This window comes from Stigmatopora nigra, chromosome 17 (assembly GCF_051989575.1).
Source record: "Stigmatopora nigra isolate UIUO_SnigA chromosome 17, RoL_Snig_1.1, whole genome shotgun sequence".
Taxonomy (NCBI): Eukaryota; Metazoa; Chordata; class Actinopteri; order Syngnathiformes; family Syngnathidae; genus Stigmatopora; species Stigmatopora nigra.
The window spans coordinates 6,185,791-6,211,057 of NC_135524.1; the positions used below are offsets into that span (position 1 = coordinate 6,185,791).

Sequence of the window (25,267 nt, forward strand, 5' to 3'; positions counted from 1 at the left end):
GCTTGGAGAGGCAATGTTGTAAAGGAAACATTACAACGTTAGTTGCTCTATTATTCATGCTGAAGCATTTTAAATTTAGCTCCCCAAAGTCAAGACTTCGTGTTCTCTTGCCGAAAAAGGAACATCAAGCACCCTCTCTTGGCTTTGTCTTGAAGTCGAAGGCTAAATTCGAAATTCAGCAAGACAGTGGAACAAAATGGCACTCAAACGTCAGCTAACGATTGTCCTTCTGACATGGGCGCCTTAATTACGTTTAATCGTGTTGCTGTTGTTACAATCTTTCAGCGCCACTTAGGATGATAGATGCTTAAACATGTGGCTCGTTCTTCCGCTGTGTATTTAAATTTCTTAGGGTCTTGTGAAACAAGTTTAGTTTTTCACCTGTGTCTGTCTGTGTCTTTTTGTTTTCAGAAGAGTTCAAGTCCTTCCTGAAGAGACTGCCTTCAACTCATTTCCTACCTATTAACAGCGTGCACTTGCTGTGGGGCAGCGACTGGGACCTGCAGGCTCGCTACAGGCTGCTGCAGAGCTCCCTAGAGGTCCAGCGTCTCAAGATCCAGCGCACTGCCCGCAAGCTCTTTGGCCTCAGCATCCGCTGTCACCACAATCCCAACCACCAGATGCCCATGGAGAGGTAAGTAGAAATACAATCTTGACAGGAACCACCCAGCTTGTCATGCATCATAAATCCAAAGTAATACATGACAAGACAATGTCTTATTTTAGATTAAAACATATCTTCCAAAACAGGTTTACATTAAAATGTGTGTTAAACACATTTTTGTCAAGGGCCACATCATAAATAGGGCTTCATTGCATTGTTTCTTTTATTTATTTAAACACATTTTCATTTCTATTAACTATTTGCATGCCCATAACAGATATTTTACACTGACTATATCCTGATAACAGATAAATTTAACTTAAAGAAACTAAAAAAGCACATTAACAAACGCCTTCTGCTCTAGCAGTTTTAAAGAAAACCAAAAAGTCTCCAGTAACAGGAAATGTTAGTTTTTTTTGTTTGTTTTTGCACTTGCTAGGAAAAAAATACAACTATTCTCACTTTTACTTGAAGGGGTAACAGTCAATGCTTTTCTACCATGGGCCACAAAATTGACACGGTATAACATATTTGTCCTCCGAGCCTTAAGTTTGAGAACATCGCTCTAAGAGGACATCCAGTATAGATATCGAGTTATGGCTATGTTATTTGTGTCCTTCAAGTCGACTTAGTGCTAAGGGTTACACATGCTACCACACTCGTATAGTTCCGCGTCGCCATCTATAAAAGCAAATGCAGCTCTGGGAGTATTCGCTAAAGGTCATTGCTCACATCTGCCACCACCTACCTGCTCTCACGGCTTAAGAGCCTCAGCTTCGTGGGTGCACCAACGACTGACATGACAGCAAATAACTCGAAATATCAAAGTCAGTTGTAATGAAAGTGTGACCGCACAAATGCAAAGAGGTTAAATATTCATCTTAAAGTGTGTTGGAAATGAGCACTTTAAGCTTGTCAGGAGGCACACCAATGCAAAAACATTTGCCTGGTGAAGTGTTATCAAAAAAGCACGGCCAAGCTTTCGTATTATATAGCTTATTGCAAGAGGATTACATCGTTTTATAATTTCACACGTGCAACACTTGGATAATTCCATCCGATGTATAAATAGCTCTATTCAAATACATTGGGAGTTTACTTGCATTGTTGGTTTATCTGTTGTTTTGATGCTGGTGGTGTTAGATGGAGGAGGAGGTGGTGAGAAGCCATGTGTTGATGACAAACACGGTAGATATCACATCACTTTTTGCAGTATTTTTCTAGCGGAAAGTTGGTATTCCATGATTTCATTAGCGTTTTATAGAGACATTCATTGAGCTCCGTGGTTGTCAATATTATTATTATTGTTGTGAATAACAAAATGGCCCCAAAACATGAGCTTTCACAGTCAGATCTCCTTGTTTAAATGATTTATATATGAATATATTCCTGTTCTACGGTGTACCTGCCTACCTTCACCATAGCACCGCTAAGGAATCCTTGTAAAACGCATGTTATATACATCCAACTCTAAACGCAGAGAAAGTGGATGATGATGTGAAAGTATCTCACTGGACCGACAACACGCATTAAAGGTTCAGTCCCCAGAGCGAGACCGCTGCTATTCATACATCAGAACCCACAATGGGACTGGATATTGTCATTCAACCGCCTTTGTTTTTGCGTGTTCTCACTCCAAGAGCTGCTGTGAGAATTATGTTCAGCCGTGCCTCCTGCGGATTCCCACAATCCTCAATCTTCCCCACAGGAACTGTCACCGGTAGCCATCCATCCCTTTTCGCAATACACATTGGATGAAACAAACAAAAAGATGTCAAGCAGTTCAAAGAGGCTTTAGGGTATTAAATTGGTGGTGCGCAGCAGAAAGTAAACATTCTGACGTTCAATTTGTGTAATATAACTAATACAAATGACAAATAAATTAAAAACAGTTACAATTCCCCTTTACTTCATTAAAAACTAGAATATTTACAGTTTACTGGAGTGTTGTTACCTGCCAAACCTCCCAGTTCAAATATCTTGGACACCCAAATGAGTTTTTAACTATTTCTTTCCTTTATCTATCGTGTTTTGCCCATAGTTGCATGGGTTGGGGTTTTATTAACAAAAGAAATTGTTGAAGCACACAATTAATTTATGTTTAAAAAAGTCTGATATTCATATTTAGACTGTAAATTGATTTTTTCCCCCTGCTGCTTCGACTCTGCTCTCTTTAGAGGATTTTATGACGCATTTAATCTCCACTCATTTAACTTTGAAGGCCTACACTGATGCTAAGTTTTCTCAGCGGAAATAACCGTCTATTCCTCTTGATTGTTTTTTGATTTCCTACGACAAATCTCTACGAGATTGCTGACGCAACAAAAACAATTTGTGTTCGTATTACATCCCAGTAAAGAGATGAAATTGTTATTTAAGAATGACAAAAAAAAGTTTAATCTTTCAAGTCTTTTCGTTAGTGTGACAATTCCTGTGGGATTTTCTGCTTTGTTTGACAGAAAAAAAAAATCAAATTGCAGACTGTTTCACTGATGTTTTTTTTTATTCATTCCATATTTTGTACTCGTTTTAGCAGAACACTAAATACACTTCAGTCACGTCTTAGCGGATATAGAAGAAGGGTACTAGATGTGAAATGTCTACGGTATTACAGTAGCGTAATAAAAATGAGATATTACCATCATTGTGCCTTTCAGGAGCGAAATAAAAAAAGCACAATGAATTTTAAAAAAGCCAGAAAGCAATATGTCATCTAATCGCCTGTACCAAATAGTTCATGGTGTCAATTTAATAAAATGTCAACTGAGGGCGACCTTAACTCTTTAACTGCAATTAAAAGCTCTAGACAGCCAATGACAGGCAACTATCAGGTTAGTAGAATTAAGTATGGTTAGTACATGTGCGCTACTACAGGCTGAAGGCTTCCCTAAACTTGCAGTACTAATTCCTAAACTACAGAAGGCTGCGCTCTTAGGGCTAACTCCGAATTATATAATTTCTGCAATGTCACAATCTGCAGGCTAAATCCTTTGTTTGGTAACTTAAAAAGCATTTTCAGTGATTTAATCCACAATAGTAACATTTGGTATGCAAGTGTGACCTACATGGACCAAAATGAGATGTTCGCATCCCCAGACGCTAGTTCCCTATTATAATTATGTATATATATGTTTTTTCATTTTATTTTAGCCTGTTTACAACCTAAAGTGAGCTGGGAAAGGATGAAATTGATGTTTTTTTTATATAACCTGTATGATTAAATAAAAGTATTACTTAATAAAATATTACTAGCAACAAAAGTTACATCAATAAAATGAGGAATACACTGGTTATCACTCCTAATAACACTTTGAAATTGAATGAAATTGCAAAAATTACACAATTTCACTTCTTAATACAAAATAACAATATAAAAAATAACAAAATAAAAAGAATAATAGCAATTCAATTTGTTTTATCTAAAAAGGTTATAAAAATGGAAAGAACTATCAATTTTCTTTCCATTTTCTCTCCCTGTATTGCAATGGTTAATCGTAAAAATAAAACAAGACAAGAAACTGAAGACAAACTATTTTCAAACATATAAATCAATCAAAGGGAAAATTTGCTAGATATCCATCTTGAACTCCAATCTTTCTGAAAAAAATGGTTTATTGCTACATCAGATATTCTTTAAAAATAATAATAGTGTTAATAAAAAAATAATAATTATCCCAATGATTGACTTTTTGGGGTTTTGTTATTCACAACATTAGCAAGCTTGGAATAGCAAGTATCACTCCATCTACAGTCGCTAATTGGCGGGATGCTGTGCCCCGTCATGACACATTATGCAAATGAAGCTGCTTAAGAGTTTCATGCAAATGCACAGTTAGTACAAAAATAGATACATTTTCGCTTATGTGCACATTCTACCTGCCACCTTTTATTTAGTTCTTTCAAATACATGTCTACAAGTGTGTGTTTATAACCAGTACTCGAGTGCAGGTCAAAATAAAGCGACATTATTAACGCTTCAGGGACAATCTGTTCCAACACTCCCTGTGTATGTCAACACCAGATACCTGGCGCAACAACTGTGTGTTTCCGGCCAAACTATTACTTGGCGCTTTATTTTATTTATTTTTTCTCTGCCCCCTAATTATAGATAAACATCCAGCCAGGGCTAGTACCACGAGACTTTGAGTCAGCCCACACCCAAAATGATAATGATGTGCACATGATTATATGAATATATTCCAAGGCAGCGCATTTTCACATCGTTGATTTTGAAGGCGCTTTGAGCTGGTGCCAAGGACTGTCTAAAAACCAAAGTATAAAAACCAACAGATTAGAGAAGCGAAAGATCACAGGCCAAAACGTTATTACTATTAAAATTGGACCTGTGATATTCACTTGGGATATGATGCAATTTATTGTAATCCCTCTCCTTTTGATAACCTATTTAAAAACTAGTTGCATTTTCAAAACTATAATATCCTTTCCAGGACTCCTGATGACAGATATTAATATAATCATAGAATCTTATTCTGTATCATTCTTTATAACCGCCTGTATTGTATTATTTAATGTTAAACAAATATTTATTTTTATAGTGATGTAAAATTACTGCAATTGTCATTTCAGATCGTTCTGTGCTGCAAAACAGAAATAAATAAAAAATATATAAATATATACTTAAAATACACATTTTGAAAAATGGAACGAAGAGAACTAGCACTTTTTGTAATATTCTTTTTAACAGCAACGTGAAGCTAGTCAACATCTTGGATAGGGTCGATGGAAGAGTACATATTGCACACCATCAGCACATTAATTCTTCCTATTATTACATCATTTTAGTTGTCACCATATTTCTGTGTAACTTCCATGTTACTTATTCCATGCAACAATTGTTTAAACTCAGGATTTTAGTGCTTCCTGAAAGCATTCCAATATCACAAAGTGAACCATCTCCATTGTGCTTTTATCTTCCTTCATTGGTGACACTTTTGAACCCATTCAATACGAAATTTGAGGTTTGTTAACAATGCAATTTTATCCCTCACAGTTAGCACACGGGTTCATTACCATGTCACACTGACCTTGACCGACTCTCCACTTCAGGGAAAAAAAATTGGAATTAATTTCCTATAGTCAGAAACAAAGTTCCAATACTGTCAAGATGACAGGAAAAATGCCTGCAGGGAAGTGGAGACATGCTAAGAATAGCAAGTGATACCTTCTACCTGAGGGAAATAACTGAACTTCTCCCTCTTGTAAAAGGAAAAGAATACCCTAGTCTCTCGTCTCTTTCAGTCTACGTTTCTGCAAAAGTAGTGGCAAAACGGGCAAAATTTGTCAAGGGTATTCTTCAATTTGTCCTGGACAACAGTCGCACTTCTTCAAATAACCATTATAAGGTCGATCAATAAATAACCTTATCATTGATAGAATACACATAAATGACAATATATTCCAATTCATCATAGCTTAAAGTTTAACTCACTAACTTCCATTGAAGGTGTTTTTTTTAAACTAAGAGTATATAACATTTGAGTTGTTTTGACTAGGAGTGTGACTTGGACTGATTAATTACAATTAATTACTGTGATTAAAGGACTTCAATCAGCTGCTTTGAACCCTATGGCTTATCGTTCAGTACATTTTATTTATGGGTTTTTACAGGCTAATGAGCTGCATGTCTTTTGCAGTAAATACATCTGCGGCTTACACTCCAGTGCAGTTTATATATGAACAAAGTGGGCAGGTTGGCATCCACCCTCACAGTTCAGATGGATTGAACGTCCACTCGGGGTCACCTCATTTCGATTCACAGCCGATGGATGTGAATAGTCAGTTAAGAAATTGAACCGTATCTTTCTTTTCTTTTCCAACAAGGTCTGTGATGCAGTGGCTGAACAGGGTCCAGTCCTTTCTCTACTGCAACGAGAACGGTTTTTGGGGAACCTTCCTGGAAAGCCAGAGGACATGCGTGTGCCACACCGGAGTCACTCTTTGCCAGCGACCTATCCCCTGTGTCATCGGGGGCAACAACAGCTGTGCCATGTGCAGCCTGGCCAACATCTCGCAGTGCGGCTCGTGCAACAAAGGCTACAAGCTCTACCGTGGCCGTTGCGAGCCTCAAAATGTGGACTCTGAGCGCAGTGAGCAGTTCATCAGCTTTGAAACAGACTTGGACTTTCAGGATCTGGAACTGAAGTACCTGCTGCAGAAAATGGACTCGCGTCTGTACATCCACACGACGTTCATCAGCAACGAGATCCGCCTTGAAACATTTTTTGACCCGCGATGGCGTAAGCGCATGTCCCTGACGCTCAAAAGCAACAAAAACCGCATGGACTACCTCCACATGATTATTGGTCTGTCCATGAAGATCTGCCAGATGCGCAACAGCAGCATTGACCCAATGTTCTTCGTCTACGTCAACCCGTTTAGCGGCAGCCACTCGGAAGGTTGGAGTATGCCTTTCGGGGAGCACGGTTACCCCCGCTGGGAAAAGGTCCGACTGCAGAACTCCCAATGCTTCAACTGGACCTTGTTGCTGGGTAATCGCTGGAAGACCTTCTTCGAGACCGTGCACATCTATCTGAGAAGCCGAGCCAAGATACCCACCGGCCTCCGCAATGACACGGGGCCCGTTGATCTGGCGGACCCCAACAAACGACAGATATACATCAAAATATCCGACATCCAAGTGTTCGGCTATAGCCTACGCTTCAATGCCGACTTGCTCCGCAGCGCAGTACAACAGGTGAACCAGTCGTACACGCAGGGAAGTCAATTCTATTCGTCCTCGTCCGTCATGCTCCTGTTACTTGACATACGTGATCGGATTAACCGCCTGGCCCCGCCGTCCGCGCCCGGGAAACCCCAGCTGGACCTCTTTTCCTGTATGCTGAAGCATCGACTGAAGCTAAACAACAGCGAGATGATCCGGGTCAATCACGCCTTGGACATGTACAGCACAGAGATACTAAAACAATCAGATCACCTGACTGCAAAACTGTGTTGATAGCTTTGAGACGACAACACGAGAATGAAAAACAAAAGAAACCCCCTCTGTAAATGAATTGAACATTGGGGGTTGACTTTTATGTCAGCTTACTTTGGCTTTTTTTCCTTTTGGACCTTTTCTGCCTTTTTGACCTGACTCACACTTTGTAATGGAAGACAAAAAGGAGAAGGCATCAATCAGAGGAAAATGATCATTGGAACTAATGCAAAAGGACTGGGCTTATAAGGACTCATAAAGTATCTGTCCAAGCATGTCTCTCATTCTACTCAAAGAACTTTAATGTCAAAGAGAAGATGAGAAGAAAAAAATACTTTTTTTTCTATAATGGCCTTGTTCAGTAGCCTGGCAAGCCAATTTGATTTTGGCCGTGTACAAAATACATGGCAAATAAGTTTGGTCTTTGGTGGTTTCAATTGGATTTCTAGTCTGGCCTAATCTGGACCAATAAATGTAATGTGAATGGAGTCATAATATTACAAAATTAGGTCCTATATTGTAATCTGACTTGAAAAAGGAAATATGAGAGTTGATTTATTCTTTGTAAATTACAAGATTAAATTTGTATTATTAGGTAAACATACATTGTGACATAAATATATGAGATGAGATGTACTATGACAAAAAAGTTACTATTTTAACCAATTAAAGTTATATTTACTTAATATAGTTTAGAAAGATTCAGTATGACTAAACTAGCTATATTGGGAAGCTATTTTACCTTGCTATTGTCCAATCTTTGACAAATAATTTTGAATCCTTAGAATAATAATAATAGTTTATCCTAGCCAAAATATTAAGGATTTTCTTATTTGTGAAACCGATTCAAATATAGAAACCCATAAGATGCTGGCAATATTCGTATTAACAGAGGCAGTAAAATGCTACATAAAGTAACAAAATATATTAATACAAAACAGCACTTCCATCATTAAATTGAAATCCAGTTCAAACCATAAATAAATAACAACCAGACAAACTCATGATGTATTATTTTTTACATGACAAAAGTCACACTGGCTTGCCGGGCTACTTTTTTTGGAGCGTTGTGTCTGAAACTGCCATTCTTCTATGTGGTATATTAAAAAAAAAAAAAAAAGAAAAAAAGAAAGAAAGAAAAGAAAAAGTAGTGGTTTTCCACAGTAAAAAAAAAATGAAGCGGCCAGACCAGATATCCTTTTCTCTAACATGCAAAATGAAAATGTTTATATTCACCCTAAGGATTTAAAAACAGCCCTATAGCTTGTAACCTAGGCAACACATTTATTATAGAGTCTTTATTACTTTTCCAACCCTCAGCGAGTCGGTGAGTTATGAAGCACTCGATCATTGTTCTGACATGTAAGGCACACACAGCAGACCGGTAATGGATCGTCATGTCGAATAACAAAAAGCCAGCTGTTTATATATATATATAAATATACATAAACGTATATACATATACAGTGTATGTGGATGGATGTGTGTTTGTATGTGTGTGTGTGTCAACGCATACCTTTTTAAAATTTGGGGGTAATTGAATGTGTCCGGTTTTTGAATTTGCAGCCTTTAACGTGTTTTTGTTTGATTCTTATTATTTATGTTCTTGTATTTTCCCAAGGCTTAAACATCGTCGTGGATTTAACAGTCAATGCTAATTTTGTACTGCTTTACGTGAAATGGGCAAACATACAAAAAAAATATGGTAAAATGTTGTAACTGCTGGTTTGTGGAGCTTTTTTCTTGGGCACTGAAATGTTTGCATTCATTGTTCAGGCACATTGACGAAAAAGCCATAGACACTCCGCTCTGAACTAGAATATGGGCTGTTTCATTTTCCATGTAAAAAATAGTTTTCATCTAATTTGAGATAAAAGCACAAAAAGGATCATCTTGCAAAGTCACTGAATCTCTGATATGAACTTTTTCTTTGCCCATGACGATGATAGATGTCCAAACATGTGGCTGTTGAAAAAAAATTAAACTAGTAGTTATCCAATCTGTTCCAACATCCCAGATCAAATGGATTGGATGTATTTTGCCCTCAATGGCATCTAATGAGTGAAATTGTAGAACATCATGCTTTAATTTGGAATAATTTCACTTTTTGTTTGTTTTTTATGTGTGTATATACATATTTTGTTGAAACATTGAAGGATCAGGAGTGCCAAAATTAAATAAATATTTTTTTAGATAAAAAAATAAATATATATTAAACAATGTTGCAAATTCAACCCTTAATCTAATTATTTATTTCATTTCGGCACCCCTGGTCCTCCATGTCCACTCTTGTCATTTTTTTTTAAGCCATCCCAAAAGACAATGTATATAATCTGGCTCATTAGACAGGGAAATGCTGTTTTCCCTCATGTGCTTTACTCGTGAAAACCTGTTTTCCCGGTGTCTTTATCACTCTAATTCACTTACAAATGAAACTGTCAGCGGCCTAAGTCAAGAACAAGCCAATTTAGTTTATCTTACCATTAGCTGTAGCTTTTCGGTTTAATGTGACACCAATTGTTGTGGGCAATGCAGAAACTTTTATTCCATACCTGGGTTTGCAGTTTTTAATCAGCACCAGTTAATATTTCCAGTACTTCAAGTGGAAGGATTTGCTATTTGTAGCTGAGGCAATTTAACAGGTCGGTAATGATGACGTAATGCCTCCATGAGTGAAATACTCTTAATGTTCTCTTTCCAGTTTCGTCTCAACTTGTGGCTCTGCCCCCTTCAATGGAATGACATTTGTACTCAACATTGGCAGGTGGGGTGGACCACATAAGTTTTTTAATTGGAGAAACAACGTAAAATGCCTTCAATTTACATGATTGATTTATTATTATTATTATCGTCTTATATGATAATGACCCAATTGCAAAGTTCCCTTTACAGTTTTTGTCTTCATGACTGTTTCAAGGTTTGACTCCAAATGAACACAATGTACACATCTTTAAAGTTCCCCCCCCAAAAAAAAAAAATAACTTAATATTCATATTAATAATACCTTATTATATATAAGTTCATTCCATTCAACTAAAAAAATTCAACATCCAGTAATAGCATGATATTGATATAGTAGAATGTGGCATAACTTCCACAGTACAACATTGGCATGCTCGCATTTCTTCTAAATTTTGTAGTTGTTAAAGTTAACCTTTCCGACAAAGAAAGGAATTGTCTCGACGTCTCTTGCCGTCATCTTTTCTCATTTGCTTGTCTTTTTGTTTGTTTTGTTTTGTTCATTGTGAGTCTTGGTTGCTTTTGTACTCAGAGGCGCTACTGCCGAAATTGTGCCTGAATGCTTTCCGTTAATGGACATAAAATCAGAAAGTTTTGCAAGCTTAGGCTTGTAATAGAGAGCCACCCTTCATATTCCTGTAGCTAAATAGTTCCCAGATCTTTGGCACTAATTCATGAAATTCCTAGAAAATGCAAACATACAATTCTTGTACCTTAATTCTGTTATTAATGATATTAATATTGTATTATAAGTGCCTGTTGTCCATCCCTTTAACATGTTTAGAGCTGGAAAATGTCTCAATCAATGAAATTTCCTCTTAAGGAACTTTTGCTGTTGAAAAAAAACTGCAAACCTAAAATTGTTGTCCCCAATTACAATGACTACATCTTGAAGTGCTATCTCTTTCAAAGTAACACAATTATGGCAATGTTTTAGCACAAAATAATTTAAGTTCATCTTATTTGTTTTTGTGAAGCAACTGCAAAATCTCTAAAAAGAAAAAAAATAGCAGGTTTATGGTGTATCATACATTCAATGTGAAATTGTTCCTAATATGATTTATTTTATTAGATTTAATTAGATCCTGCAAAAATTCCATAATTCCCCTTGATGCGTACAAATATATATATATATATATATATATATATATATATATATATATATATATATATATATATATATATATATATATATATATATATATATATATATATATATATATATATATATATATATATATATATATATATATATATATATATATATATATATATATATATATATATATATATATATATATATATATATATATATATATATATGCATACATTTTTTTTATTTTTCACCTCTTAAATATTTTTATTATTATTATTTGTATTTGTTAATGTTTCTATATTCCTTTTTTCCCCTCACCAATACTATTTAGTGACAACCACATTTCCATTCTCCTCATAAGGACGTTTGGACGGCTATCATCCTCAAAGGTACTGAAAACTTTTTGATGTAACCGAAGGCATCAAAGGGTTAAGGTTAGTTATATGTAGAAAACTTAAAGACTCATTCATTGGCTGCCATTAAAAGTGATCAACATCCAATCCATTTGAAGTTGGAGCGATGGCAATGTGTCATCCATCCTCCCACTTCTAATGGATTGGACTTCTACTAGTGACCAAGTCATTTGAATTCACTCTTCTTAATGACTGTTTAATTATATTTCAATTCCATGCCCAAATGAGAAGAGTCGGAATGTTTCCCCCTATTTGCTCAATGTTAACGGCAGTCATTTACAAATCATGCTATGTAGAGTTACTTACATTGTCCATGATGCGTCCAAAAAAAAAAAAAAAAGAATCTCGCACCAATTTCCTTGCCAATGTAACATTTTTGTCCTGTTCAGTTAAGGTCATTACATCAGCTTCTTTCAATGAATGTTTCATATTATACTCTATTTCTCATTAAAAAGCTATATTTAATAATAATTGGCACACTGGATTTCTTTTCAGCGGTCTTTTTGAGGTAGATTTTTGTATTGCCTTCGTTATTTTCTTTAAGCGTCAGCACTAAAGCATGCCAGGGATTCATCTAATAGTTCAGAAAGGGGAAAGGTTTTCTTAAATTTCTTTCTGGCGCAAACTTCTCATCTGGAAAGATGAGGAAATAAGAAAAGTACCTTTTAAGATAACCTATTGTGTTGAAGCTTTTAAGCACTCTACTGGAGTTAAAGAAAAAGCTCCAGCCTTTTCCTTTTTTTTTCAAGCTGTACAAGTCCCATGTTGACATCCTTTTAAAACTAAATCTCTAATTCCCTTGATTGGCAAATAACGAAAACCTCTTTTATTTTACAACATTAAAAAAATAATAAAAATGAGTAGAGCCTTTTTGTTATATTAATAGTTGCAGCCGATCCAGTATCAAATCCCAATACAAGTTTAATTCAGAAATACTTTTATAATAAATTCCTCATAGTTTCTTGACTGAAATGTATGTTTTTTTTTCTATACATATTTATTTCTAATTAATTTTCCACATTTACTGACTGTTTTATTTCATCATTTGCAAATTGCTGCTGTTTTCTTCCATATTTAATACTGTTTTATGTCCTTATGTATTCCTCCAGGGCGGCTGAGTTGTTAGTGGGTTTTCTCCAGGTGCTCCAGTCTCCTCCCACATCCCAAAAATATGCATGCTAAGCGTATTAAAGATGCTAAATTGCCTCCAGGTAAGAGTCTGAGCGTAAATTGTTATCTGTCTCTTTGTGCCCTGTGATTGGCTGCCTTCAGGGTGTCCCCCACCTGGTGCCTTTAGTTAAATGAAGAGTAAAGTAGTGAAGTGATATATTTGTATTGAAAACAGAAAGTAGGGCAATTATAGATATATTCCCTTTTGTTCAGAAACATGTGAGAATAGGGACACAAGTCAAACCTGTAAATAAACAAAGGGCATCGGTGAGGAACAATTGAGATTAACAGTAAAGGGTGCCTTTACCTCAAAGATATTTTTATTTCATGATGCTTCTTAGTTTGGGTTTTTCTTGAAAGGAATGCACACACACACACATAAACCGGCTCCCAGCTCTCCTGATAATTGAAGACGCTCAACACAAATACCTCAAGGCTGTTTTTCTTTTCTAATGAATCAGTATGACAGTCACAAGAAAATCTTTTGGAACAAAAATAATGCCATTTAGCATTTAAAAGTAAATTGTGTGCAAATTGTTTTTTGGAGTTAAATGACTTCCCTTTTTTCAATGCCGTTTCTCAGTTCATTAAAGCTACTTTAGATCGCAATATATTGATCTCTTTTGAATATAATAATGTAATGAACAACATGAAGCAATCCTTTCCAAGATCAATGAATGGATTGAACTATTAACTTAATGCATAAAAGTCTTTAAAGTCATAGCATTTGTCAGAAGTATTTATATTTAATTGGATATATACGGCCGTAGAAAAGTTTCAGATAATCTGCAAGACTTTACGTGTTTTGCAAAAAGAAAAAAGCAGGACACATTGGCCAAAACCCAAATTCAAATAGCCAAAGAATGAACCCCATTTGCAACAAAATTAATGTAAAAAAAATAACCCGGAAGTGGATTTTAGGACTACAACTCCTGCCACACAAAGTAATATTTACCAAAATTGTAAATTTCTGAACAAATTTCCATGATTTACGTTTTTAAACTTTTTTCCAAGAACAAATAATATGCAACCAAATCAACACATCATGCATACATTAAATATTACAAAGATTCATTCAGTAATACATAGTATTTGTTACGATCGCCGCCGCGTAATGCGAGGCGATCGGAGGGGAAGTTGAACCCAGATGCAGAGTCGCCGAAGGAATGGAAAGGTGAGGCAGATCTGTAGCTCTTGTAGGTTGATTTATTGAACGGGGTAACATAACTTCAACAACTTAGCTTGACCACTCATTACAAACGAAAACAACATGCGGCGGGGCGTCAATGGAAACAGCTATGACTACGAGGATTTAACTGGAAACGAAACCAGAACTAAACCAGTACTACACCAGGACGAAAACAGACGATCCAACAGCGTCCACAGAAAGTCACAATGCTTAAATACCAAAAATAATCCAATCACGTAATTAGCCACAGGTGATAACTATCATGACGTCATGTCAGGAGAGGCGATCCAGCGACTCCTGACAGTACACCCCCTCTAAGGGACGGATTCTAGACGTCCCAAGGTCAATTACAACATGAGAAACGGGAACAAGCAGGGAGGGTGGGTGGGAGAGCTACAATTGTCCGGTGGTCTTCCACACCAACCCAAGAACAGACGGTGGGGTCGCTCCGGCGGGCGTCCGCGCCGGCCAGAAACGAGACGGGGCAGTGGCAAGTCTGGCGGGCGTCCGTGCCGGTCAGAAACAAGACGGGGCAGTGGCAAGTCTGGCGGGCGTCCGTGCCGGTCAGAAACAAGACGGGGCAGTGGCAAGTCTGGCGGGCGTCCGTGCCGGTCAGAAACAGGCCGAGGCTGTGGTCGATCCGGTGGGCGTCCGCGCCGGCCAGAAACTAGACGAGTCAGTGGCAGGTTTGGCGGGCGTCCGCGCCGGCCAGAAACGAAACGAGGCTGAGGTCGATCCGGCGGGCGTCCGCGCCGGCCAGAAACGAGACGAGGCGGTGGTCGATCCGGCGGGCGTCCGCGCCGGCCAGAAACAAGATGAGGTTGTGGTCGGTCCGGCGGGCGTCCGCGCCGGCCAGAAACGAGACGAGGCAGTGGTCGATCCGGCGGGCGTCCGCGCCGGCCAGAAACGAGACGAGTCAGTGGCCGGTCCGGCGGGCGTCCGCGTCGGCCAGGAACGAGACGAGGCTGAGGTCGATCCGGCGGGCGTCCGCGCCGGCCAGAAACGAGACGAGGCGGTGGTCGATCCGGCGGGCGTCCGCGCCGGCCAGAAACAAGATGAGGTTGTGGTCGGTCCGGCGGGCGTCCGCGCCGGCCAGAAACGAGACGAGGCAGTGGTCGATCCGGCGGGCGTCCGCGCCGGCCAGAAACGAGACGAGTCAGTGGCCGGTCCGGCGGGCGTCCGCGTCGGCCAGGAACGAGACGAGGCTGAGGTCGATCCGGCGGGCGTCCGCGCCGGCCAGAAACGAGACGAGGCTGTGGTCGATCCGGCGGGCGTCCGCGCCGGCCAGAAACGAGACGAGGCAGTGGTCGGTCCGGCGGGCGTCCGCGTTGGCCAGAAACAAGACGAGGTTGTGGTCGATCCGGCGGGCGTCCGCGCCGGCCAAGAACGAGACGAGGCAGTGGTCGGTCCGGCAGGCATCCCAGCTGGTCCCTTAAGTCTTTGCCAAACTGCCTGCCTTCAGGAAATATTAGAAGTTTAGTACGGTCGGGCACCTTACCCTGTTTGCTCGGGGGGTGGACAGCCCTCGTCTCCCAGGAACCCGGATCATTGCTTCTCTGGACGTCGCCGGCCCCGTCCTCCAGGGGCACCGGCGAATTGCCACTCTCGACGTCGCCAGCCCCTTCCTCCAGGGACTCCGGCGAATTGCCTCTCTCGACGTCGCCAGTCCCTTCCTCCAGGGACTCCGGCGAATTACCACTCTTGACCTCGCCAGTCCCTACTGCCAGGGACTCCGGCGCATTGCCACTCTCGACGTCACCGGCTTCCTCCTCCAGGGGCACCAGCGAATTACCACTCTCGACGTCACCGGCTTCTTCCTCCAGGGGCACCGTCGAATTGGCACTCTCGACATCACCAGCCCCTTCCTCCAGGGACTCCGGCGAATTGCCTCTCTCGACGTCACCGGCTTCTTCCTCCAGGGGCACCGGCGAATTGCCTCTCTCGATGTCGCCAGTCCCATCTTCCAGGGACTCCGGCGAAATACCACTCTCGACGTCGCCGGCCCCGTCTCCATCGAGCGCCGGAGCATCGTCGCCACTTCTGGGCGGGCAGGCGCTGGACGGGCAGGCGCTTGGGAGAGCGGTGCTTGGGAGAGCGGTGCTAGGGAGAGCGGTGCTAGGGAGAGCGGTGCTAGGGAGAGCGGTGCTAGGGAGAGCGGTGCTAGGGAGAGCGGTGCTAGGGAGAGCGGTGCTAGATTGACCGTTCGTCACCAGAAACCTGATCCGTGGCTTCGGTACGGGTGCGACCGGCGACCCCAAGGGCAACGGGAGTAATTTGCGTGGCCTTGGCACAGGAGCTTGGGGCACTTGAAACGGCGCGCTGGGCCGAGTAACTTCGGCCACTTGGACAGGCGTGGTCGGCCGAGTGACTTCGGGCACTTGGAACAGGGAGGGCTGCATAGTCCTTAGGAGCTGCTGGTACAGCGGGGTCGGCTGAGTAACTTCGGGCACTTGGAAAAGCGTGGTCGGCCGAGTGACTTCGGCCACTTGGAACGGGGAGGGCTGCAGCGTCCTTAGGAGCTGCTGGTACAGCGGGGTCGGCCGAGTAACTTCGGGCACTTGGAAAGGCGTGGTCGGCCGAGTAACTTCGGGCACTTGGAAAGGCGTGTTCGGCCGAGTAACTTCGGGCACTTGGAAAGGAGCTTGGAGGAACGTGGTCGGAAAAGGAGCTTGGAGGGACGTGGTCGGAAAAGGAGCTTGGAGGGACGTGGTCGGAAAAGGAGCTTGGAGGGACGTGGTCGGAAAAGGAGCTTGGAAGGACGTGGGCGGAAAGGGAGCTTGGAAGGACGTGGGCGGAAAGGGAGCTTGGAAGGACGTGGGCGGGCGCGTAACTTGGACAGTGGTTAGTGTGTCCAGGCATTGCTTTCGCTTCGCTCTACGGCGTGGCGCTCGGCGCCTCCTCTGGGAGGACTGCACAGCACCCCCGCCACCACGCCGCGCCCCACAATTGGTGGCCAGCCCACTCTGCAATTGCTGGTCGGGGTATTTGTAATAGGAATTATCGGGGAAACAATCGGGATAATCCTCCTCCAGTGGAAGGTCTCGGGGTCCGAATTGGTCAAAGAATTCATCATCGGATTCCGAAACGCCAGCGAAAAAATCAATTTCCTCAACGATGTCCTCCTCACCAGAGTCTTCAGGCTCCCTCCATGGTGAATCAATACCTCTGGGCATAGGCATAAGATAACTTGGGCGGCCTCTGGTGGTTGTACGCACCTGGGCCTCATCATGAAACGGTAAAGGCTTCCCAGGGCGGCGTGCATAGCAGTGGTGGGGCGTATGAGTACGCTGCGGCTCTAACTCTCCTCCTAGCTGTGGCTCATCTCTAGCGATGATGTGCCTGAGAGCCCCGCACCACGGTGTGTCCATTACAAAATTCCTAAACGATTCTGAGGGGTTTCTTATACATTCCAAGCAGTCCGGTGTCTTCGAGGTGGATGGTTTGCGTCGCCGAGTGCGTCGGCGCGAGCGTGGGTGGCGCTCCGCTGGGTCCATAATGGTTGGATCGTGCTGTTACGATCGCCGCCGCGTAATGCGAGGCGATCGGAGGGGAAGTTGAACCCAGATGCAGAGTCGCCGAAGGAATGGAAAGGTGAGGCAGATCTGTAGCTCTTGTAGGTTGATTTATTGAACGGGGTAACATAACTTCAACAACTTAGCTTGACCACTCATTACAAACGAAAACAACATGCGGCGGGGCGTCAATGGAAACAGCTATGACTACGAGGATTTAACTGGAAACGAAACCAGAACTAAACCAGTACTACACCAGGACGAAAACAGACGATCCAACAGCGTCCACAGAAAGTCACAATGCTTAAATACCAAAAATAATCCAATCACGTAATTAGCCACAGGTGATAACTATCATGACGTCATGTCAGGAGAGGCGATCCAGCGACTCCTGACAGTATTTCCTTTTTTAAAGCATGAAGCTCTTAACTTTTCTTTATTTTACTTAACATGGAGTGTATTTCCAATAGCTTTGTGTGTCAAGAGAGATGATGTCTTTCATTTTCAGTGCTTTTTCCGAGAAGTGAAAGTCAACTCGGGAAGGTTGTGCAGACAGCTGTGCACACACAGTGTAATGGTGTCAGGACTTTTAAGGTTATTGGATTCGCCATTGTGTGTTTTAGTTTTATGTGCCCAGCCTTACCAGCTGTATGGGCAGATCACATTTCAGGAGTGAAAGAAAATTGTAGGCTGACCTTAGTGGACGTTAAGATGGATCGTAATGGAACCTTTCAATTTTATTAGCGGGGAAACTTTGTAAAAGCCGTCAGCGCTTGCCCCGTCATAAAAAGCTTATGTCAGATTGTCCAAAACACCAAAGTCCTTGTCATTCATTTATGTGGAGAAGTACACATGGAGTAATAAAATACAATTCATGTCACGTAGAAGTGGGATAAAACTAAATTAATGCGTCAAGATATCAAGAAATGAGACAGACTGGGGTGGAACAGTGAGTTCGTTGGCTATCCACTACATAAACGAGAGCAGAACAACACCATTGTAGAGTAAATGTATTTCTAATGGTTGTCAAAGTGTCATCTTGTATAAAAGTATTGATACGGAATGCTATATTCTGCTAAAAGTATGGGTATATACATGTTTTTTTGCACTAGTATAGGTCAAAAATACCTTATATGCCAAATTGATTTTTCTACAGTTAATTCCTGTATATTTTGAATGACCTAGTACTACGTTATTCATTGTGCCTTCCCACTTTTAACATGTGGTGGATAGAATTTATAACTTTATTTACATAACAATGTCTGACAGTCTCGGCAACCTTTTTGCAAAGCAAAGCTTTGCCTGGAAAGCCACAGGGCAGATAGACGACAGTAGTAACTGGAAAGCTATCTTTCAGAATGTACGGCTAAGCTCCCTTGACAATATCCCTCGAACAGCTTCCGCTGGGAAATGTAGCAAGTGCCACTGCATCCATCTCTGTCACACAAACAAAGGCAGAAGTAAAGCGAAGACCTCTTTTTAAGGTTGACCTAGCAAAGCGCTTTTGTTTGTTCATTGTCCACATTTTAGAAAGATACTTCCTGGGTTGAGAAGAATGACAAAAAATGACAGAACAATGCCTTTTTTATTTCTATTATTTTCCTAGGATAGTCAGTGTACAGTATGGGACTTTTTACACCATAACATCTCGGCTTTTTTAGTCATCAATTAATTTAAATCAGTGGCTCCCATTTAAGATAATAGATGTCCAATACATCTGAATTGGGAGGGGTTGGCAGGCCAATTCAAATGGCCGAAAGCCCACTAGTTAACTTAATAAAAATTACATCAGTGGCCCAGTGGTGCAAGTGGTTAGTGCTTCGGCCTCACAGCTTTGGGGTCCTGGGTACAAATCCAGGTCGCTCCAACTGTGTGGAGTTTGCGTGTTCACCCCGGGCCTGCGTGGATTTCCTCCGGGCTCTCCGGTTTCCTCCCAAATTCCAAAAAACACGCATGGTAGGCTGATTCGAAACTCTAAATTGCCCCTAGCTATGGATATGAGTGTGCATGGTTGTCCGTCTCCTTCACATCACAAGCATGAAAAGAGCCATAGGATTTTACTTCTATCACATTTAATGAAATAGTTGAATTCATTCATTCATTCATTTTCCAAACCATTTATCCTCACAGGGCTCACCAAGGGTGCTGGAGCATATCCCAGCTGATTTCAGGAACCAGACGGGAGACCCCCTGAATTGTTGACCAGCCATGCCCAGGAAAAATATGCAAACTCAACACAGGAGGACCTGAGATCAAACCCAGGACCCCAGAACTGTGAGGCCGACACACTAACTACTCATCTGCCGGGTCGCCCAAAGAGGTTAGTATCCTGAATTTTATAGGGAAAGTGCTTTTAGTTTCAATCTAATCTAACTGACAATGGGTCTCATTTTTTTTGCCCTCCTTAAAAATAACATATTATTCAAAGAGGACCACCTTTATGTCCTTTACCTCCCCTTTCTTCCAAAGGACAGCGGCAGGGCGGAATAGGATTATGTGGAGGCATTCATCCGTTTACTAGTATGTGGATGGGGAAAGGAGTGAGAAGGAGGGGCGGTCAAAGACAAGAAAGTAGTTATTTCATATTGTAAAGGGTCATTGTGCTACTTTTACTAATAAGGACTTGCGTCTGTTTTAGGGACACGCTCATCCTTAGGGGTTGAGGCTAGCTCTCTCAGTGCTAAATGCCCAATTAACCTTGTGTGGCCCAGGCACATTTCCACAAGTTTAAGTGATTCCCAAATGGCTAAAGGTAATTAAAGAATTTAGCAGGACAGCACGCTCACCTCCATTGCTAAAAGGTGTTCCTTTCACCTGATACTGATCGATGATCTTGGTTTTATGATGAATGTGCAAGTGTTCGTGTAAACCAACTCATCAAAAGATGTATACTTTGTGGTTGAGACACATTATGGTACCCCGATCTTTTATGAATGTACAACCCTGCTTGAAAACCCAATGAGTCTTCAAACCCCAATATGGAACTCAAACCTAAATTTGAAGCAGTAATCCTAATTTGTAAACCCACCTGCTAACAACAGTCCTAACTTCAAACTGTGGGTTTATTTTGAAACTGATATTTGTAACCAAAATTAAATCATTCACTCTCATTGAGCTCAAGAAAAAGTCTTCTTTAAAGAGCAAAACACTAAATAATTTACTGCATATTATTGAAATGCTGAACAAAGAGATCAATTGTTTTAAATTTTTATCAACCTTATATAATAACTTTCTTTTTATAAAGAGAAAAAACCTTATTGCCCATAATTCATTTATTAAATGATATACCTTCAGCCAAACAAGGTTGATTGGGATTTTTAGCATTGAAAGAATGTTTCATCGCTACAGAAGAACGTCCAATCCATTTCGACGACTTGTAAATAAGTTCAAATCCCAAAACTAATTTGACCCCCAAATTTATAATCTCTAACCCTTGCATGCTAATACTCGTTGGCAAAGTATAAAATCCTATACCTGCGTCAAACCCCACATATAACCTAATTTCCTTGGTTAAAATTGTGTAGAATTCTACGTAATATTCATTGGCATCAGATGAGTCATGTGCATGCAGAAGCAGTAACTTTCCAGTTCACCATGTTCGAATAGGCCAGGTTGGCTGCCAACCCCCTTGGGAGCGCACGCCGTTTTGCCATCTGCCACCAAAATTGAGCAGGTTTAATGTGAGCCTCTTGCTGCTAGCGCCAACAGGCAGGAACCAGCACCGCTGCCAGTCCAGGAAATAATAAAATAAAACATTGCTGACGAGGCTGCGTGCGCTCAACACGAAATGTCTTATAAACTGTATTTCATTTCACAGGCATAACATTAGCCCTATAATGCCAAATACATAATATTCGACGCAAGCATTTCTGGACCTCATTGCATTATTGCCTGTTAAAACTTTATTCAAAGTTCTGCTATTACAAGGGTTTCCGGACTAATTAAATGATAGGATATTGTCAAAGAGGTGATGTAATGGTTTGCCTCTGCATAGTTGAAACCGATGACATAATCAAACATGTAAAACACTAGTCTCGCCTTCGTTGTGCGACCAGTCGGAATACGAAGTTGAAAGTGGGTCAGAGGAAGAAGTGAGTCCTTAAAAAACATGATTCCGGCGAGATTTTACGATATAAGTTTGAACTAGAGGCAGAATCCCTATAACACAATCCAAGTAAGTGAGAAAGAGCAGCTTACATGGAAGTATCCTGAGTTCTATTAAGTTTAGATCTCATGCGCTTACTGAATGTGAAATATCTTCCACTTACACAACTTGATACAATGCTAAATCTATCATTTATGATCCAAAATGATAAAACATTAATGCATATTGCTTTTGTATTTTTCCCTATCATGTATAACACTAACTTTCAATTTTTTTTTCTTTAAAAGGCAGGCTGTTCAGGGTTAAATTTCACAAACTTTATACTCCATATTATTTCCAACTGAAAACTGGGATCTAAAACGTGTTGGGGTATTTTTTATTTTTTTTACTGGGGCATCCAACTATTTTATTCATGAATGATTCAGTGCAGAATTGATTATGACTTAAATGAATAGACAACAACTGCAAAAGCAGAAGATATCCCAGCGGAACAATCTCTTTCAATAGGAGTACAGAATTTCTTTTTTTAAATGTGTGTGTGTGTATGAGAGGAGGAATGAAAAAGCTAGTGTTTTGAGGCAGGGGTCTATTGGCCACTCTTACTGCAGAAGGACATATTTCCAATGCCAGTAGTATTGTATCTAATCAAATGTGAATATTCAAGCTTGCCCAGCCTTCTTTGTCATGCCAGTATTAGCCAACGCCAAAGTTGATGTGCATTGAAAGTCATTGATGGCAATAGATGTCCAATACATTTGAACTGGGAGGGCTGCAGCGGATGGTTCATCCCCATTTCAAATTGACTGGACGTCGACTAGTGATAAACTCATTTAAATTCATAGCCAGGGGATGAAAAGAGCAACATGATGGGACAATTTCAAACCTCAAGCCTAGCTTGAAAGTCAGACTTTAACTCCAACCAATAGTAGAAACCTTATTTTACACTGTATTTTTTTTCCAAGCTTTTTATATTGTTCTTTCCTAACCATTGCCTAATCATTTAATCCTAAATCAACCTCTCTAGTCTATCATCCCCATCGATCGGCTCTTCTTCTTTTTTTTCCATACCCCGTCCTCGCCTCTAACCTTCTTTCGATGTGTTTTGATGTGATTCTTCACTGGTGTGTAAGTAAAAGGAAAGCACCCCAGGGGGTGGGTTCATCAAAGTGGCTGCCAAGGAGACAAAGAAGCTTGGCAGCCCCTTTGCTAGCTGCAAATGCCCTCAAAAAGGGACTTAACTGGCAATGCCACCTTTGATCAGTCCGCCATGACTTTATTCCCCACAGCACCGCACCACTGTCAGGAGTGACGGACTGACTGATAGCCGTCCTGCAATGTGGCAATGAAAGTAACTTGCTAGGCTTGTTTGACTTTTTTTGATGAAAGTTTGGAAAAAGAGGGAATCTGGAGTGTTACTCACTTTCAACGTTTGAGTTGTTCGTGTTCTGTGATGGAACTATGTTCAAAAAGAAAAGAAAAACACCGTTTTTCCCCTATTTACATTCCCCCTTATTTTAATTCAGCCTACAAAATCACATCTTCCTACATTGTTTAACTCCTCGATGCCTAAACTAAAGATTTGACCAATTTTAATTAAGATTTATAGGAATAGTACATATGTATCTGCTATTATTATATGTGGAAAATTACTCAGTATAGAAAGTTGAATATGCTAAAAAAATAAAAATAATATTAAAAAAATATTTATTCATTCCTTTGTCTTCTGCACTGCTTATCCCTTAAAAGGATCACAGGGGTGCTGGAGCCTATTCTTGCCAAGTATATATATATATAATAATAAAATACAAATAGATACAATTAAATTATGAAAAATAGAACTGATTCCCTTAAAATTCGCAGTCAAACTTTTGTCACCATTGAAAAAGCTTTCTTTTAAAGAAGTTTTTTTCGCTAACTGTCAATTTTCTACCAGCACCCTTTTCTCCCCACAGTGATGATTTAAATTTATGATAAAGCATAGTGAAGTTGACGTCTCTGTGGGTGGCATTCAACGGCTGTTAGAAGGAGGGTCCGTACACTCTCACGCAGTGCAATCTTCGGTTTTTGATATGGCAAGGTCGAGTCACGGTCGAGGCCGCCCGCTGCCCGAGCACAAGGACGAGGGCGGCCTCGCAGAGCCGAGCCAGTGCCGCGTCAGTCAAAAAGCCCAGCCGCGTTCCCGATCGGCAACTTTTCTCTCCGTCTCATGGGCTCACTGTAAAGGACAAGCAGGCCAAAGGATGGGAATGCTGCTTATGTATGTCCCACCCCTCCATCTGGTGCTGCAAGCCGCTGTCAGGATGTCAGCCGGCACACCCGTAATGAAGGGTGTCATCAAGGTTACCGCCGCCTGGAATGCTGCCTGCTTCCTGCCCAGGCTCTCTTGTCATATCCACATATCCACTTTTGCTTATAACATGTGACACAAATTTCTATTTAGCAAGTGGGTTCTTTTCAAATTGTCGAGAATGCAAAACCTCCACAGGTGGTCCTGCCCTTTAACCACAAGATTTGATCTCAGGACATTGGAATTTGGACATTTGGGCATACGAATGCGTCAGATTAACAAGAAGTGACCCACTGTCAATATAGGAAGTGTGACATTCCAAAGTATTTAAGTTATTAATGATTGCATGTGTGATGTACAACTAGTTTTGGAATAGATGTTTATCAGTGTTCAGTTATGGATGCCTTGATCCAGATAGCAAGAGTAATATGTTTAAGTCTGTATCGATATTCAATATCGATGTCTCGGTGCACATACGTTGAGGAACGGTATATTTTCAGTATTTACAGTAAAAGTTGTCTTGATGACAACAACTAACCACCGTGTGATTATTTCTCCCTGTGTTTCAGGCAATAAGAAAATGCTGGGTGCAACAGAAGTAACACAGAAAAGCCACTAAGTCAACAAAAAGCGACCTAATAAAAAGTAAGTTATACCGAAATGCCTCGAAATTAAACCCCGGTTCAGTTAACCAACCAGCCTAAAAACATTCCTGCACAATATTCCAAGAAATGGCATTATTCTTTCATTAATACTCCTACAGTTGAGCTTTTTTTGAATTCCCCAAAACAACACTTGCCTGTAAGAGGATTAAGGAGACTTCCTACATTTTTTAATTTAATTTTTTTACCATCAGTTCAAGGTTCCCTAGAGAAACTGGGTGGGATAGGCTCCATCCAACCAATGACCTTCAACAGGACAAGCACTATAGAAAAAGGATAGATGGATTTTCAATTGTATGGAATTGACCTTCAAGATGACACAGCATAGTGTTAAACAACACACATTTCCATATAGAGTTCTGGAGGACATGACGGCCGACATTCCTAGATTTTTTTCCCTATTGAGCATTAACGATTAACTGACACACCATTGTATGAACAACCTTTCCTCCATTTTGATACGTCAATGAGGTCATTGTGCCTGGTGGGAAGTTGGCAAACCTGAAAACCATCAAAACCTACATTTGCTATGTCT

At 40.8% G+C, this 25,267-nt stretch overlaps 1 protein-coding gene and 1 long non-coding RNA gene across 2 annotated transcripts in view; both read left to right on the forward strand.

Annotated features, from left to right (window-relative positions):
* The window catches only part of brinp1 (bone morphogenetic protein/retinoic acid inducible neural-specific 1), an 84,165-nt gene extending 76,032 nt beyond the window's left edge, over window positions 1-8,133 (forward strand). The window contains exons 7-8 of the mRNA XM_077737592.1: window positions 412-634; window positions 6,446-8,133. Of these exons, the coding sequence (XP_077593718.1) occupies window positions 412-634; window positions 6,446-7,580 (1,358 nt within the window). The 3' untranslated portion in view covers window positions 7,581-8,133. The remainder of the gene's footprint in view (window positions 1-411; window positions 635-6,445) is intronic.
* A 31-nt stretch (window positions 8,134-8,164) lies between these two features.
* Window positions 8,165-24,720, forward strand: LOC144210748 (uncharacterized). The gene is made up of 5 exons (XR_013329451.1): window positions 8,165-10,323; window positions 11,726-11,783; window positions 12,917-13,018; window positions 19,809-19,998; window positions 24,640-24,720. It is a non-coding gene; the product is annotated as an uncharacterized LOC144210748 (long non-coding RNA).
* Window positions 24,721-25,267: the final 547 nt, after the last annotated feature.